This window comes from Porites lutea, chromosome 5 (genome assembly GCF_958299795.1).
Source record: "Porites lutea chromosome 5, jaPorLute2.1, whole genome shotgun sequence".
Lineage (NCBI taxonomy): Eukaryota > Metazoa > Cnidaria > Anthozoa > Scleractinia > Poritidae > Porites > Porites lutea.
The window spans coordinates 12,974,770-12,991,849 of record NC_133205.1 but is presented as its reverse complement, the minus strand read 5'-3'; the positions used below and the strand labels follow the sequence as shown (position 1 = coordinate 12,991,849).

Sequence of the window (17,080 nt, the reverse complement as noted above, 5' to 3'; positions counted from 1 at the left end):
ATAAGCCCAAACTTGAGTAAACATTGAAGATTTTTAGCGGTTTGGCTGAGTTTGTGCTTTGGGAGTTGTCTATTGTTTCTAGTCTGTCATAATACAGCATTCTTGTTCAGCACGCGTGCAATGACCACTCTTGGCTGACTTCTGAATGCTCACCGAGATATGATAATTAAGTATAAGAAAATAGAAGGGATTCCCGTCACGAGTTGGTTTAATTATGATATTTTTTTAATAGTAAGTAGATTTAGTGTGTAGCACTTCTTGATTTTTTTGCAAAGGCAAAAGAAGCACGAGAATTGATTAAAAATTGTGAGTTAAACCTTTATGTATCACGCGATGGCCTGTCTCACTGTACCAAAATTATCATATTCGGAAGTCAGCCAAGCGAATAAGAGAATGCTGTATAATGACAACAATGCTGTATAATGACAGACTAGAAACAATAGACAACTCCCAAAGCACAAACTCAGCCAAAACGCTAAAATCTTCAATGTTTACTCAAGTTTGGGCTTATAGAAGATAATGTCACAGTTTTTCAATGGCCATGAAATTCAGTGTCCGGGTTGTTATTTAATCAATTGTGGCCCTGAAAAAATTTGAAGGAAAAAAAACTACGAATTTTTAAGAAAATGCTTTTTTCGTGAGATTGACTCTTAAACGCTGACAAACGTCAACAAATAGCGAAAACTATAATTTCTAAATGTTTGCTTTGCTCGAAATCGCGCGCATTTACAAGGCCCTAAATTGTTTTGCTGACTTGCAAGGACCCATCTGTTATAAGGATGCCCAAAATGCAGAGATGAAACTCATAGTTTATTAGATATAATCCGTGTAAAGTTTGCTTATCATTTTCGCATAAATTATGACCTAAATTTGGAAACCGCTGAATTTCTCGAATTGGGTCTTTGCGATTTTGGTGAAACTCTGTTCAGCGCAAGGCACTAATGCGCTCTATGTGTAGCCGAGAGATTTTCACCAAAAAATGCCGGCAACAGCAGATTTTCGACTCAGACCTCAAAGGGGCGTGGCATTATAACCACGTGACATTTACTCCGATCGCCAAAAATTTTATGTTATATTGTAGATTGATCTATATGTTATCCATTCTATGTGTTAGACTTACGATAAAAGTAAAGGTGGGGATACCAGAGAGCTTCAAAGTAGGATGGTACCCCCCAAAAAAAACTGGGTCGAGTCACCTTAAAGTTACAAATTGCTGTACAAAGACATTTTGTTATTAGAGGCTGTTTAGTTTTACTTAAGTTCAAGTCAAGTTTGTGTTGCCAGATGCAGTGTTTAAAAGCTCTGTAAAGGCTATGTTCCTTTGGTATTAAACTTCCTTGTGTTAATCTGACATCCCTGCTTGCTGATAGTCAGTGAATAATTATCCTCAAGACATTCGAACTCGTAACATTGAGTTTTAGCCAATTCCATTCTCAACGTAACTGACTCCTTACCCATGCCTTACATATCTTTAATCAGTACATGAGACTGCTATGCTGTTTTTGAAGCCTGATGTGACTAAGAAAAATATAGAATTATTTTTTCACTGTTTGTTTTCTTAGTATAGGTAATAGCATGATTTGTAGTGATATTTGGCATAAAAACCACGAGTGATATTTCGAAATTGTTATACGTAATTTCACAAGCCGTTAGGCAAGTGAAATTTGAAACAATTTTGAAATATCACAAGTGGTATTTATGCCAAATATCACATACATATCATGCTATTATTTGTTTATACTACTACCCGCAAAAGGTTTGTAATTTTCACTCGTAGGTATTTCAAATTAAGCTGAAATACCACTGCTCTAAGCCAATCAGATTGCAGAAATTTTCTCATGCAGTACTATAAGACTTGTTATTCACCGCCAGTAACCTCTTATTTGACTTAGGTCTAAACATTTAGACCCACGTCAAATTTAGAAGGATTTGTATGGAGTCATTAGAGCATAACTGGGCTAATATCTCAGTAACAATTTGTCCCGAAATGCTAGTTTTTGGCAAGTAGGCCTCTTGGATGTTGCTCTTTTTCAGAATATCCTGACAAATTCCATAATTTCACAAATTAACACCTTACTCTTACCATATTTCATTTGTTACTATTCCTCCGCATTAATCACTTCCAAAACCACAACGCCAAAATGTACACTCCGTAGCGTCTTGTTCCTTTTAAAATTTGCTCTTCTTTTCTACATTTTCTTCACTCTTTGTACGCTTTGTCACATTTGTCAGTAATTTTCATGTGTTTGCAAATGTTTTTTTTTCTTGTGCACTTACAGGTTGTACTTAGTTATTAATAATAGAGTAAAGGACCCCCGGCCTATAGGTTGCAATAGCCAGGAAAATGGTTTATTAGGATTGTTTTTCAATGTGAGCCATTAAAATGATTGAGAAAGCAACCACCATTTGCTCATCCCAATCTTGCGTGTACGTGTAAAGCTAGTGTTTGTCACTGAATTTGACAAAATCCTTTATGACTATAAAGATCCGTGAAATCAGGTCTCTCAGAAATGTTAAGTTCTGTAGGCATAGGTAATTTTGACTCATAATATGTATTATATAATACTCTTTATGGACAAACAGTCTTGATTCCCTTTTTCTGGGATTTGTTGGTCTACGTAGAGAGAACACTTGCCTTATATAGCTAATATTTTTTTATTAACACCTGCCACTATTATGATGGGAGATTGATGCGGTTATCAGTTTAGATTTAGATATTGCCTTGTCTGGAAGTGGCATGTTTTCAATGAAGATCATTAATGTAAGTCTCTTGTTTCAGCACAATTGGCTGTAATAGTGAACCAACAAAACTGTAGAAATGTGTTCTGTTGGACTGCAGCAACCAGGAGCAATAATATTTAATTGATCTGCTGACAGGGTGGTGTGATCTGCTTTCCTGCATATTACTTTTTTGGTTGCTGTTGTTGTTTTCATTTGACCCTGGGTCCAGGTTTTGTCCTTGCTCCAGTTTACTGTAGTATACTGTATTTCATGTAGTCTGTGTTTTCTTTTACAGTGCTGCAAATTTACCAGAGAAAATAACTGTTTATAGCACATTGGTAGGCCTTTTAAATGCAAAGAATTACAGCTGTGGAGAGGAGGTAATAACAAATTTTCACTTGTTTACCTTCTTAATTAGATATTATAATTTTTACTGAGCTTAGATAACTATCTCAATTATTTAAGGCAACTAGATTAACAGGCCATACCTTTACTCTTTTATTGACCACCTTACTTATGTCAAATGTACACAGGGTTGTCAGAAAGTTTTGAAGTAGATGGCTGAGTTGTCAAAGTAAGCAGCCAGTCCAGGGATATTTCATTTAAAAAATGCCATCCATAAAGAAATGCCAAGCAGATCAGAGAGTAGCCAGCCAATACTAACCAAGTGGGCAGCAATTTTCGCAGGCAGCCGGCTACTTTCGACAACCCTGTGTAGATGTTTTTTGCACTTCAACAATGAGGTCCATCAGCAACATTTGGCAATCATTAACTTTAAACTCTTAATACAATAATGTTGTTGATGAAAGCATGACTAAAATTATTTTGTACCTGTAGTTTGTATAGAAACTGAAACACAGTGCTAGTCTGTAATGTCTGCAATGTCAGTAAGTAAGAAAAAAGATAATTTTGAAGGCCGAACATGCCCAACACTGTGTGATTCAATTTGTAAACAAGGAGAGTTTATCATGCTCTGGTCATTGCATGCCATTATATTAGTTTATAAATCTCTAGCCAAAAGATATTGGGATTAATAATTCTTTTAACTCTAGTATCACCAATCATATTCTCCACACTGCTTGGGACACATTACCTTTGGTGTAATTGAGCAGAATTTCTTTTAAGAATCAACATTTTTCAGTTGTTTAATTAAACTACAGTCAAATCCCAATAATTCAAACCCTCACTAATTCGAACCTCATGCTGACTCGAACCAAAATCAATTTCCCCTCGATTTCCTTCATAAATTTACTGTAATTTTATCCCAGGTCACTCAAACCATTGATGACTTGAACCTCCCGCTAACTCAAAGCAATTTTTGTTTCCCTCTCAGATTGTTTCTATATAATTTTAAACTCGATAACTCAAACCATGTTTGAAAAAACAGTGTACTGGCGTCCGAAACATTGAATTTTAAATTTCCCATTTGACATGTTGTAGGCATATAGTTGACTAGTGGAGGCTAATGTTTGTCACAAATCTAACATGAAACAGCTTTACTTCTCAAAACAGTAAAAAGCATTCTCTATTTAGGCTATGGTTTGTTATTTTACATTCTGATTTATAATCTATATGTATCTTTCAATTTTCACTTTACGTTTCTACAATTAAATGTAATGAAAATGTTCATTGTAAAGCAAAAACTGGTTTTTCCCTTACCTTCAGCTATTTGCTTCGACCTGGCGATAACTCAAACTTTTTTCGAAAACCTTTGAAGGTTCGAGTTATCAGGAGTTGGCTGTACAAGTATGGCTTGCCTAGATTAGAACTTGCTACCACGTGTCAAAATTCTACTTGAGTTGAGATCAAATAAGTGAGATTAGACTACTACCTGAACTGAACTACATGCTGTACGTGGACCTAATAAATGTATTATTCTGTACATGTACATTAGTATTTGTTGTAGACTACACACGTTCTGCGCAGGTGTAATAGAAACCTGATAATTTATACAGTGTGTATAATTATTATATGGCTGAACCTGAGAGTGGGAAAGATGAAGCGAATCCTGTGTTCTGATTGGCTACTCAATCTTGGCCGCTTGGGATTTCCCGCATTGGTCCTCCCAGAAAAAGTTCTCTTTTTCACCATATAATAAATCCTTCATTGACCAAGCTTGTTCGGTCATGATAGCTAGATATTGGCCTAGTTCTTTTTTATGTTTTTATTGACCTTGACTTTGTCACGGTCAGTAAAAATGCTAGACTTGCCACAAGTTGACCTCACAAGTTAAAGCGGCTGGAGCAAGGTTTTTAGGCCGCGAAGCTGCCAACCGAGTGACAAAGACATGAGAGGTCCCGCACCATATGAAAGTCAGACGAAGGACATTTTGAAAGTCTGTTAAAATGCAAAAAAAGAACTTGGCCAAATTCAAGCCATCTTGACCTCACGCTTGGTCATTTATGCATATACCAATATACTATTTTTCAGTCAACTAATAAAAATTCTCTTTAATTTGTTTCAAGTTTTTAGATATGATTTTAGAAAATCTCAAGGAAGTGCTGATGGCTGCACAGTTTGATAGAGCGAGATTAATGGTAATCTCATTGTTATGTTCAATGTCATCATCTTCCTGATGCTAGGTTAGAGTGTGCATTGGCAGCTTTGGTTGTTTTTATGATCCATGAGTGATACGGTTTGCTCTAATGGTTTCAGGTGGTTAATAAGACCCCACTATGCCCAAGCAGTGAAAATTGATCATAGGAAGCATATGCTGCCCATTCTAAGCACCTCTTTTGAATTTTTTTTTTTTTGCCTGGTACGCTGGACAAGCATACTGGCGTGGTATAATAGGAAGACAATCAAATATGTCATCTATAAAATCAGTAATGATTCATTGATAGTAAAATAATATTGATTGTTCGTAGTAATTGTTAAAGATCAACACTCAGAAATCAAGCGTTCTTAATTTTTTTCCCTTGGAGGGGCACGAGGCGAAGCAAGTGACATGTCAGCAAACACACATAAAACTACAAGTAGCAGTAACCATTGGTTTGAAAGCGCAGTTGCTTTTACCTTAGAGATGTGGTTGATGCCGAGAACCACTTTCATAATAAGTGAATAGAAGATGTATGTGTGAATAAGAAAGCCCTTATTATTGTTCCCGTATCAACAAAGGAAATCGCCACGGAATCATGAACGTGGAAATTGAAGTGAACAACACAGTAAACAAGAGTCAGATTGAATTTGACTATTTTATTCAAAGATAAGCTCACAATGAAAACAGTAAATGCTCAATGTGGCAACTGCGCGTCTTATTATAGTTAGTCGGCTATTCAATCCATGTTCAAGGACCCATTCTTCACTTTCATCTCAATAGTAAATCATGAAAAGCCTAGTACTTTGAAGATTAAAGTAACATGGTTGGAAACATAAAATACACCTGTAAAACCTTTCCAGTACTAAAAAATGGGGAAAAAGTAATGTAAAAACCTGGATTAACTAAACTTATATGGATTTATAGACTTTGCAATCACATGTATCTACCAAAGGCTCATCCCACACCAAGCTGAAATCAGGCTCTACTTGGCTTGGTAAATAGATTTCTGGTGGGCAAGGTGAATCGAAAAGTCTTGCATCTTGTACACTCAGAAAATTATGTTTGGATGTTGATCATATTTACATGTATTTTGCACAATATAAATATTAAATTATTATTATTATATTATTAAATTATTATTATTGTTAAAAGAAAGCATCGAACAAACATTGTTCTAAATGCTTTGGAACTTTACATTCATGTCATTTCCGCAGAGTTATCAGATGGACCCTCAACTCAACACCAGGGCCTTCACGGCCACATACCATAGCATCCTAAGAATGTGCGAATGTGCACAGATTTTGGAAACACTCCACTATACAGTTTAAGATAGCACATATACAGCTGACCACTCCACCAAGAATATGACTATGGGCTCAAGGTCGCTTGAGATAATGATAAATTTAAATTAGGTTTATTGCCATTGCACTTGCATTGTACATTTATACAGGTATAAATATTTAGTTTTAGTAACATGTGTTTTTCTCATTTACTTACCACTTTGTTTTTGTTTTGTAAGGTACGTTTCCTGGCGGATCTGGCAAACTGCCGAGTACTTATGCCTAGTGCCCTCTTGGAGTTCTTCAACCTGTTTGTAGCGGCCACGATGGAAAGTGATGTTCCACAGGTACCTGATCACAATTTTGTTGGGCTAAAAAATATACATACAGTATTTGAGTACAGTACAGTATTTTGAGTTTGCATTCAAAATTGTAAAAATCTTGTGACTTGACAGGTCTTTTGAGAAACAAATTTGACAAATGCGTTGCAGTATAGAGAGAGGAGAAGTCATTATGTCACGTTCCCATGGTAGCATAATTTTTGGATGACAACAAACCAAAAATTTTCACTTAAAAAGTGAATTCGCACTGTTTCAAACTAAATCAATCTTATTCAATTTGGTTTAATTTGCCAAATGTTTGCAAAATTTTCTGGGGTTGAATCCGAAAGAATGGTATTTAAGTTTAGAAAAAGAAAATTTTTGTGTTGTGTTTACCTACTCCGTAAAGTAAGCGTGTAAAATTAGGAAGTGTCATGTCACAGTCGTAAACGATGGCTAAGAAATGTACAAAAAAGCGTGATACATGCAAGGTTGTTGTTTAGCTAGTATAAACTTATTGCTTATTTTTAACTGTTGTTGTTGCCCGTCGCTGTTGTCGTTGCTTAAACTCCATATTGTTGTGATCCAGAAATTTTGCTATTATGGTAACGTGACGTCACACCTCTCCTCTCTATTATTAATGTTTCCCTACCCAGGTCAAAGTACATGTAGAGTTGGGGTCTGGAAGGTGTAGTCCTGATCCCACATTCCTGCTCCTTTTTCACTAAAATCCTACATCCTGCACTTTTTCATGGCCTTCCCAAATCCCATATTTAGTTTCCAAAATACGTAAGATAAGATACATAAGGTAGGATTTCTGGCATGTCAACATCTTGCGTGTAAATACCATACTTTGTGCACTTTCCATGAAGTATCCTGTATAAACTATTTGCTCTTTGATATGTAACAAGATGTTGTGGGGGGCATATATTTGGGCATTGATGCACTAGCCAGGTCTGAAGTTTTTTTTTATGTGTACACGTATTAGAGATCAGTGAGTAGTACAGTAGCGTTGCATATTTTAGGGGTTGGTTGAGATGTGTAAAGTGAAGGGCATGGAGTTATATTGGATGTTAGTTGGTTAGTTGGTAAGAATTCTGATAACGGCTATAGTTTGTTAATCAGTGAAACTTTTGTATCGTAGAATTTAATGTGAAATAACAAAAAATAATAATATTATTTTGGGAGGTAAAATTGATTTTAGGTGTTGCAGTGAGGTAGTTGTGGAAGTGCTAATTTGGTTATGAAGGGATAGTGTAGTTACAGTGTGTGGAAATAAAGTGGTGGTTGTGAAAGGTCTTACCAATAGTCGAAAACATACTTGTACAGGGATTTATATTCATTTTTTACCAAAGTCATCAGCCGGGCAAGTAAGCTTGATGGCACACTTGGCCGGTTACAATTTAGGTTGTTCGGACAAAAGTGCAGAATTGTGGGAATAATGGTAATAAACTGTGTGCCACTTGAACATTTCTGATAATTATGCACTATATTTCCGTTATAGATAATAATGAAGGGTTTTAACTAAACTGTAAAGTAAAATAGGCTACAGGCCTGAGGCTAAATGCGGTTCTTTAATGTTTTACAAGTAGCTTCAGGAAGCTTGCCACATATAAGGCAGCGGCTCCTGCTTATCTTTTTTCTGCTGAAGGCGGCAAAATGCTTTCTAAAAAACGCCACATCTTGATGAGTGCTGTCACATTCTCTGCAAATGGCCCGTCAATGCAGTTCTTCACAAAATGAAAAAAAATGCTAATGGTTAACAACATGAAAACTGGGTCTGCGATCCTTTTGTGGAAAATACTGCACCATCACTTTCGATTTCATTCTGTACCAAGCTGCATGTTAATCTCTGTTATTCTAAAAGCTTTTAAAAGTTGTTGAGAAGTAGTCAGAACACAGGTAAAATGTACACGATAAAATCACATAAGATTTTTTGAAAAGATTTTGTGGTTGAGCAAAACCTCACTCGTCCAAAGGACAACTTTTGGAGTTATCTTAATCGTTGGTGCGAGATTGTAGTAATCTGCCACGACCGGACGACTGCGAATTATATGGATCCCTGTTGTTCTTATTTTAAACATTGTTAAGTTTCTTGTTTAGGATCGTTTTTCGCTTGTGTTTGATAATATTTGTATCGAGAGAACATGGAATTAGGTGGAAAGTTCATTTAATATAGAGAAGAGGGTATGAAGATGTTGAAGGGGAAGGGCTTGTGTGTGTGATAGAACTTAGGGTTTGATTACATGAGGCAGGCTGGCGTGCTTTGCGGAAAACCTGGCACCTTAGTTAAACGCAACCAAAAATCAAGTTTGTGATTATATGACAACCAAGCGAGCCCTGTTAGCTGGAATCTCAGAACTGTGATGCTGGGATGCTGGGTGGGATTTTTCTGAGTAGTCACGCTTGCCTGGCGGCCCGGCGAATCAACATAGCCAAAAACAGGACAGCGGGTAACGCACTGTTCATGCACATTGCTTCTGTGACTCATGTGATGATGCCCTTACTGTGAGTTGCCTTGTCACGAAGTTTGCACATGAAAGCTTTGGAATTTGCTGCTTTCGTGGTTCGTGTATGAGATCTAATTAACCCAAGGGTTTTAAGAATAGAACGCAGTTTGCACGTATAGAATGTTGGACTCTGCCCCTTTTACAGTTCAACCATGAAAGAATGCAACTTGTTTACAAGGTCAGTTGGCTCGATAATATTTTAAGAAATCACCTTCTTTCTGACTATATGCAGTGAAATTATGCATCATTCAATGTTAGCCTTACTTATCTCATGGAATTTTGGATCACATCTTCTTTGCCGCTCAACAACTGAGAGCAGAAACATTGTCAAACTCATGGCAATAAGCCAAACCATTCACACTGTGTGCTGCGAGGATGATTTTTTTCTGAAGGGAAAATTTAAATTATTTGCTAGTTTGTTTCACTCAGTTACCTTGTTTTTCCAAAAAGTTTGTTTTCTATTGTTTGTTTCCTGACTTTTTAAATGCTCAAAACATGGTTTGAGTTATCTAGTTTAAAGTTATATAGAAACAATCTGAGAGGGAAACAAGTCATCAAGCATTTGAGTTACCTAGGATAAAATTAAAGTAAATTTACGGAGGAAATCGAGTGGAAATTTGTTTGCTGAGCGTTATCTGTGGGACATATGTAACGAAGATAAGTGCTGTGCTGTGACACAGCGCGCGGCAGACATTCTCGTCGCTTGGCTTGTTTACATTAGCACGTATTGCGTGCCTATTACAACTCTGTTCATTCTGCTTTTTGTCACATTATTTGAACTGAGAGTGGATACGGATGTGTCTGAAACATGTTCTCCAAACTCAAATGTTTATCTTGTTTCCTTCCTACATTTATGTACCACTATGGAATCCTTGTTACAAGTCATGACACTAATTTTCCTGTCACAATAATGGTTATAAACACATTATATTTTTTTCTTTAGACTTTGATTGTTTTCTATGCAACAGTATTATTGTTTTCAATAGTTTAAACCTTATCTACAAATTTGTGAATGTTGAAATTAATCAGTTGACTAATTTTGTTGAATCAATTCCTCACGGGCTTTGAATTCTGAAAGAAAACAATGACAGAAAATTTAAATGACATCAACATTCATTTTGTCAATGTTTTTCTGAATCCAGTTTGAACCTTCACTTGTAGGTTCGTTCTGATTGGTTTGTGTATACAGTTCTTTCTTCTTTACCCTGGGTAAGTTTCTACAAGCTATTTGTTATAATTGTTACTTTGTTATCATTGATAACATCATCAAAACTGAACACTTTTTTTGAATGGTTTTAGGCTGGGAAGGAACTATCTGAGAAAAAAAGTCAGGAATTTCAGCAGTTGTTGTCATCTATTGAGAGCTACATGAGGTATCAACTTTTTATATTTGATAAGAACAGTTGTAAAGTAAACTAATTAGCTACACACGATGTACTCAATATTATAATGATAAATCACAGTAGTGATAGAGGGATGAAATTAAGCCCTGTTGGTGTTGAGTGAGGTCAAGGTAAATCACTGATTTGCATAAGGGTCGAGTCCATGACGTCACCCACTGTTTTAACCTGGGGAAAAAGTGGGTTCCTCCATACTAACAAGACACTGTGGGAGCGTATATTTGGGTGTGGTCGTACTATTCGTATGATGCTTTGAACATGCCTTATTGCAGCTAAACAACTGTTATCATATCTTACCAGAGAAGATAAATCCTTTACTCTACTTATTTGCTGAACCACACAGCTTATACAGTATGTCCCAATCCACAACAATAATCCTGTCATTTCACAACAATGTTTGAAAATGTGCACATCTTCAATGCCGACATGCTTGGAGCCAAATTGCAACATAGGACATAAGTGGTTACAGCCCGGAGAGTAAGGTTTATCTCAGCTCCACTGATACTGACACTTTGAGGAAGATTGACTGACAGGTGTGTTTTCACACCCATCACATTGTACAGTGTATTCCGGTTACTAACAAGGGCAAATAAAGTTCCTTAAGTCCAGTATCCACAATGATTATTAAGAGAGTAACACATTGCATAAACTGCTATAGGGTAGCACTGTTTACAGGAACATTGGTAACTATTAACATTTGATATACTACAATGTTCAACATTGCTTGAGAAAAGATGAGCTTCGAAGGTGGCAATATGTTCACCTTTAAGTTCATATATATCCTATGTAGAGTCTGAAAATATACTAATTTATGCATTGATGGTATTTCCAACAATGCACATGCCCCTTCACTAGGACTGTTATGATACATATCTCTAGCATGAGAATCAAATACATTACATCCCCCAGCCTCAATGCTGTAGATACCAACACCAATAATTGCTAACGTTAAAATGGATGAGTTGTAGTTCAGTGCCAAGAGTGTTTCAACTGCTGTACCCTGTGAGTGCTGGCATAAACAGTAGTGATACCCCTCAATTCTGGGATCACCATGGATGTTACAAGTATAACTGTCACTATATTCAAGGTGGAAAAATTGCTCAAAAACTGTAACCATTCCTGGCAATTCTGTCAACATTAACATATAGATTGTCTTGCAAGCAGTGACAGACTAGAATATAATTGAATGCCAACAATCATTATTTGAATCATATCATCAGCTGAAGTAATCTTTGTTATCTTACTGTAAATTAAAGCGCACAGACTCATTGCGACACATTGTTGTCCAACATTTTCGCAAAATACTGGGACGTTTCCTTGACAGTATGGAGCATGAATTGTTTTTGTACCATCTACATAAACTAAAAGTCCTGGATTCTTCTCGATATCAGTACAAAGCTTAAATTGGCCAAAATTAACCTGGTGATTCAAACTGTTTTAAGCACTATAAAATGGATAATTGCATGTACAGAGGCGCAAATTCTTACTTAAAAGCCTATTTGGATATCTCATTCCACCTAAATCGCCTGTGCTTTGATGCTTAGACGACAGATACGTACGCCTTCCCTCGTTTACGAGCTAGTTTTGGAGTTGCCCTTTAAGTAAAAACCTCACAGTTACAGTTACTTTTGTACCTGTTTAAGTGTAAACCTTTTCTATTTTTAACGTAACAATGAATTTCAGACGACAATGGTGTATTTTCCATGCCCTTCCATACAAAAAGCCTCACTTTCCGTGTTTTATGTAACAAAGATTTTAATTTCTTTCTCGGTAGTCCGTTAGGTGCACGATCGCGTCGAAAAAAATGACTAACCTTATTTAAACCAATGTAATTGTAAGTTCTGTCATAAATAAATTTCCCGCGACGAGATCTCGATTCAACTTCTTTTATTTCCTCCACAACACAATTTTCCTTCTGTACAACTAGCTCATTACCTTCTCTTGTCGTCAACTCGCTGCCATCAAAACGCTCCAACACAAAACTTACTGATAATGCAAAATCCCGACGCGCAGCATCGTACATGTACCGCGTCACAATATACACAACTAGATGAAAAACACAACACGCAATACAAAAACAAGCACATTAACCGTCACCCTGCTAAACAAAATTGAAATAATAAAAAGAATTGTTACAGTTATCACAGTAGTTCCAAAAGAAGCGTAAGCCCTTTTGGTTTCAATTGTTGACAATCGTCTCTTCCTTCATCGGAACAGATTTTTATCACAGGCAGCTCGTTGTGTTCGGCAATGCAACCAGCTACACAAATCTTGCGACTCTCAAACTTGTTAAACATTTCTCTGATCAAAGTCTTATCCATTTTACACATACACTCCTGATATTCCGATTTGTTATTGCCTCTGTGGGGTCCATGAGTCTTTGATGTCATTAAATATCTTGATAATTTCCTTTGTTTTTCTTTGAGTTCGCGCACCAGCCCATTCCGAAAACACTCAGTGTTATTTGTTAGTGTGGGCCTACCACAAACAGTGTGTGCATTTGTAAGTTTAACCCGGGAAAACATAATTGAACAATACATCAACACGTTCCTCGAAACCCGCGGCCAAATGTTATCCAAACTGCTTCTTACTGCTGCTTTGAAAAATTTCGGATCGAAAGATATCCAAATCGTCCCTCATTGGATTATCCACTCGAGCTAACAAAATCGACCAATCACAAAATAAGGAAGAGAAAATAGACATAAAATAAAGAAAACAGCAAATTCAAATGACCTCTTAGGAAACATGCAATTAAAACTGTCTTTCTATGATTGGTGCGTTTCGATCCTCTCGTCAATAAAATGTCAGACGCCAATCATCTTAGCGGACCTCTTAGAAGCGAAAGCTTACTTCAACGGTTTCAAAAGGTCATTGTTTGTGATTTGTGATTGGTGGATTTCGATCCGTTTTGTTATTTTCTGTGTTTCAAGGTTCGTTGCTTGTGATCTTATGATGACCAAAACCCGACCTTACTATACCAAATATTTTTGATAGATTTCATCCCCGGACTTCAGACTTCCAAAGTTCGATGAGGTAAAAATAATGAAGATTCAGATTAACTTTTGAGATTGTAAAGTGCGATAAAGTGCCGTGCTAGCAGAGCTTTCTTTCCCACATGCCTATTACCTTGTACAAGACGTTCCCATGGCAGACATTCGCCTCGCTGCGCTTGTTTACTTGCCTTGTTTACGTTAGCACGTATTGCGTGCCTATTGCACATCTGCGTCAAAACAAGCCGTTTCCATTACTCTATTTGGGCCACGCCCAAATAATAAGTGTCTTCCTCCAAATCTTATGAGCGTCTCTCTTATACAATAGGAACAATAGCCTTGCCTCGGCTTGCCCGGTGTCTTTAAACCCTATAAAAGCACGCTTTCCGTTCAGCATTTTATTCTTGCAATCTCTTTTCTAAGAAAAAAAGTCTTACTATCACCAATATTTTTAAAACATTGCTCCAAACATGCAAGTCGAACCGAGTGCTACACCTCTGTTGACAGAAGATAAAGCGAGTTTCTTACCTGCCAGTTCTGCCTGTTTCATCCCCTCTCAACGTTGGAATTGGTAGAAAAAGTAAACAAATTTTGCCATGTGCACTGCCCTGAGAAATTGTGCTTTATGTTTGCCCCTGCTTCAGAATAGAAAGAGGACATAAAGTGGATCGCGCATCATACCCACTCTGATAAGGAACAATAATTATACAGCTTAGTTGTTCTGTAATTGTTTTAACAAACCTGCACTAAGAAAAAGTTAACAGCCTGGGCGCAGGGATCGTATGTTTTTGACATAGTACAAAAAGGAGTGTAACTTTTTCATCTGGATAGACCAGCCAATATCGCCTGGTATCAAGAAGCGGCTCTCGTATTTGCTTCAGCCACAGGTCGCAAGATTTCATCCTTATGGAGAGATAAAGGAGATGTTTGAAAAACGACGCTAAGAGGATAAACAGAAAGCATTTATCCAACATCAGCACCATACCCACAAAGATGACAAAGGATTTTTAATGTGTGACAATGGTTTTAACAGTCTAGGAGGTCCTAATATATTTCACGGGCTTAGATACAGAGAATAGATGCCCGAAGTGTGGGATCGTACAAGTTGTATGTCCAAAGAATGAAAGAAGACTCTCCAGATCATCCAGATCCTACACTTAGTCTAGAGAAAAACGACTTGCTCTGTCAGGCGTATTAGAAGTACGCAAGGGACTGCGGTCATTTCCCCGAAAGTTACCGAGTGTTTAAGGCTTTGTACGAAAGACACATTGAATTCAAACACATACCTTTTCACTGTTATGTTATCTCCCCTGAAGAATGTGAAGAGATTGAAAACGATAAAAAGTTACCGTCTTTTTCTAGAGCTTTTTATGCAACATGCATCAACATGCATCAACATGCTTAACAATATAAGGAATCCCAGGTCTTCCTGTTTGTTCTAAATCAATGAAACAAGTCTTGTTTTGAATAATAGATTTCATGTACCATCCTGGATAGAAAAAGGTTGTAAAGATTGTGAAGTAATCAATAAAAAATAAACAGACTTAAAGTTTGGTTGTTTACAGTTTTTAATGAAACGCAACAATACAAAGGTAGTAGTTCTAGGCTTGATCTTGTGGAATGGGCTGCTTTTCATACAATTGAGTAAGAATTTTCGCTTATTGATCACAAGTTCTGTCGATTCTAGCCAATCAAATCCTTCTGTATCTTAAAGCTCTTTTTGGGTTTCCATCACTTTTCAGAAGGACCTTTCTTCATTGCACGCATCCACTGTAGATACTCTAAGAGTACTTTTCTCAGCTATTTTCTGTAAACAGGAAGAAGAGCGTTCTGGGCTTTAATACAAGCCACGTTTTCTGCATCTCCGTTCTCTTCGTATTGATTGATCAAAGTGTTGATCTGGGTCTCGTGGTGTTTCTCAAAAATGTATGACCAAGGCCCTAAGTGTTCTATTTCTTCTTGGGAAGTCTCCGTTCCGAGGCTAGCTTGAGAGACTTCGCTTTCTTGGGAGAAATTGCTTACTTCACTGTCGTCATAATTTCCAGCACCTTGTTGAAGAAGGTTGTAATGGTGGTTACTGTTCCACATTTTTTAGTTTCAACTGCACGCTTTCTGATAGTAAACTAAACGTCAGAAAGTAATGCAACTCTTTTATAGAATATTGGTGAAGCCAGGGTTACTAAGCGTTCTCCTTCGTAATAACCCTACATCAACCCTCCTCACATCGACCCCACTTTGACCCCACATCCACCCCACATGGAACCCCACATGGAACCCACATCGACCCTACATCGACCCACATTGACCCACACTTGCCAAACCAAGGCCAAAAAGGCCTAGTTTCGTAATCCTTTCTCTTCCTTACTTCATCTTCAGTCTATGTACCTTTGGCAAATTTTTTCTTTATCTTCTAATTCGTCACACTCCTTTTCTTTCTGACGCAGTTGATGTCACGTATTTTCCAGTACCTCCTCATTTTCACTTAACATCATGAGCAAATCGCATTAAACTCGAGAGGCTGCCATCAGTGAACCATTTCTTGACCTTCTTTTTTCTAATCTGGATAGAGTTGTTGTTGTTCAAGACTTTTATAGCGTTCTTCCCAGCTTTCACATTGTTCTTTGCATTCCTCAATAGCAAAAAATGTAATCTTTGTCTTTATGAAAAGTTCATCATCATTTGTAAAAAAGAGCTTTGTAGCCTAAACAGGCGAAACGAACTAGCGAGTTCATGCCCCCACAGAAACAGATATGTACTTCAGAACTCTAGAGTAACGTAACTAAGACACAATCCATCTATTAATGCATCCCTATATTTTACTGCCAGCTTTTAATTTTAACAGTCAATCGTTGAAGTTGCCTGATGAGTGTGGTCCTACAATTTCGGACCATACGAAACAGCACTGTCGCAATAAACGATCAATGATTACTCCCGAAGCCTGAACTCCTGTGATGATTAATATATATATATATATATATATATATATATATATATATATACACCCGTTTTCAAAAAGGTTTTCATATAGAGAGATATATAGTAGATATATACTTTTGTTTTCTTGCACGTGCGCCCGTGTGCATTTACACTTGTTATTGTCCAACTTGTGAAAAAACTTGGCTAAACGATAAATTTTCTTTTCGTCAGGTTCTTTGTTCCAATTTGTCCGTTAAAAAAATAATGCACGAGCACTGTCTGCAATTCTCTTGATTTGCATTCTCTTGAAAATTAAAGAATGAGGAATTCGGTCACTTGTAGATCATATAATTGTTGTCGTTACAGGATAAGGGGAAAAACATCAAAGATTTTCATTTTTAAAA

General features: G+C 37.0%; 1 protein-coding gene across 3 annotated transcripts in view; it reads left to right on the top strand.

Moving 5' to 3' along the window:
• LOC140936333 (nuclear cap-binding protein subunit 1-like) overlaps positions 1-17,080 on the top strand; it is a 96,291-nt gene that overhangs the window by 11,446 nt on the left and 67,765 nt on the right. For 2 of the 3 annotated variants that reach the window (XM_073385795.1, XM_073385793.1), the window contains exons 4-9: positions 3,017-3,101; positions 5,187-5,258; positions 6,780-6,887; positions 9,516-9,548; positions 10,532-10,579; positions 10,670-10,743. In XM_073385795.1, coding sequence (XP_073241896.1) covers positions 3,017-3,101; positions 5,187-5,258; positions 6,780-6,887; positions 9,516-9,548; positions 10,532-10,579; positions 10,670-10,743 — 420 coding nt within the window. The remainder of the gene's footprint in view (positions 1-3,016; positions 3,102-5,186; positions 5,259-6,779; positions 6,888-9,515; positions 9,549-10,531; positions 10,580-10,669; positions 10,744-17,080) is intronic. The other variant, XM_073385794.1, reaches the window with a different exon arrangement.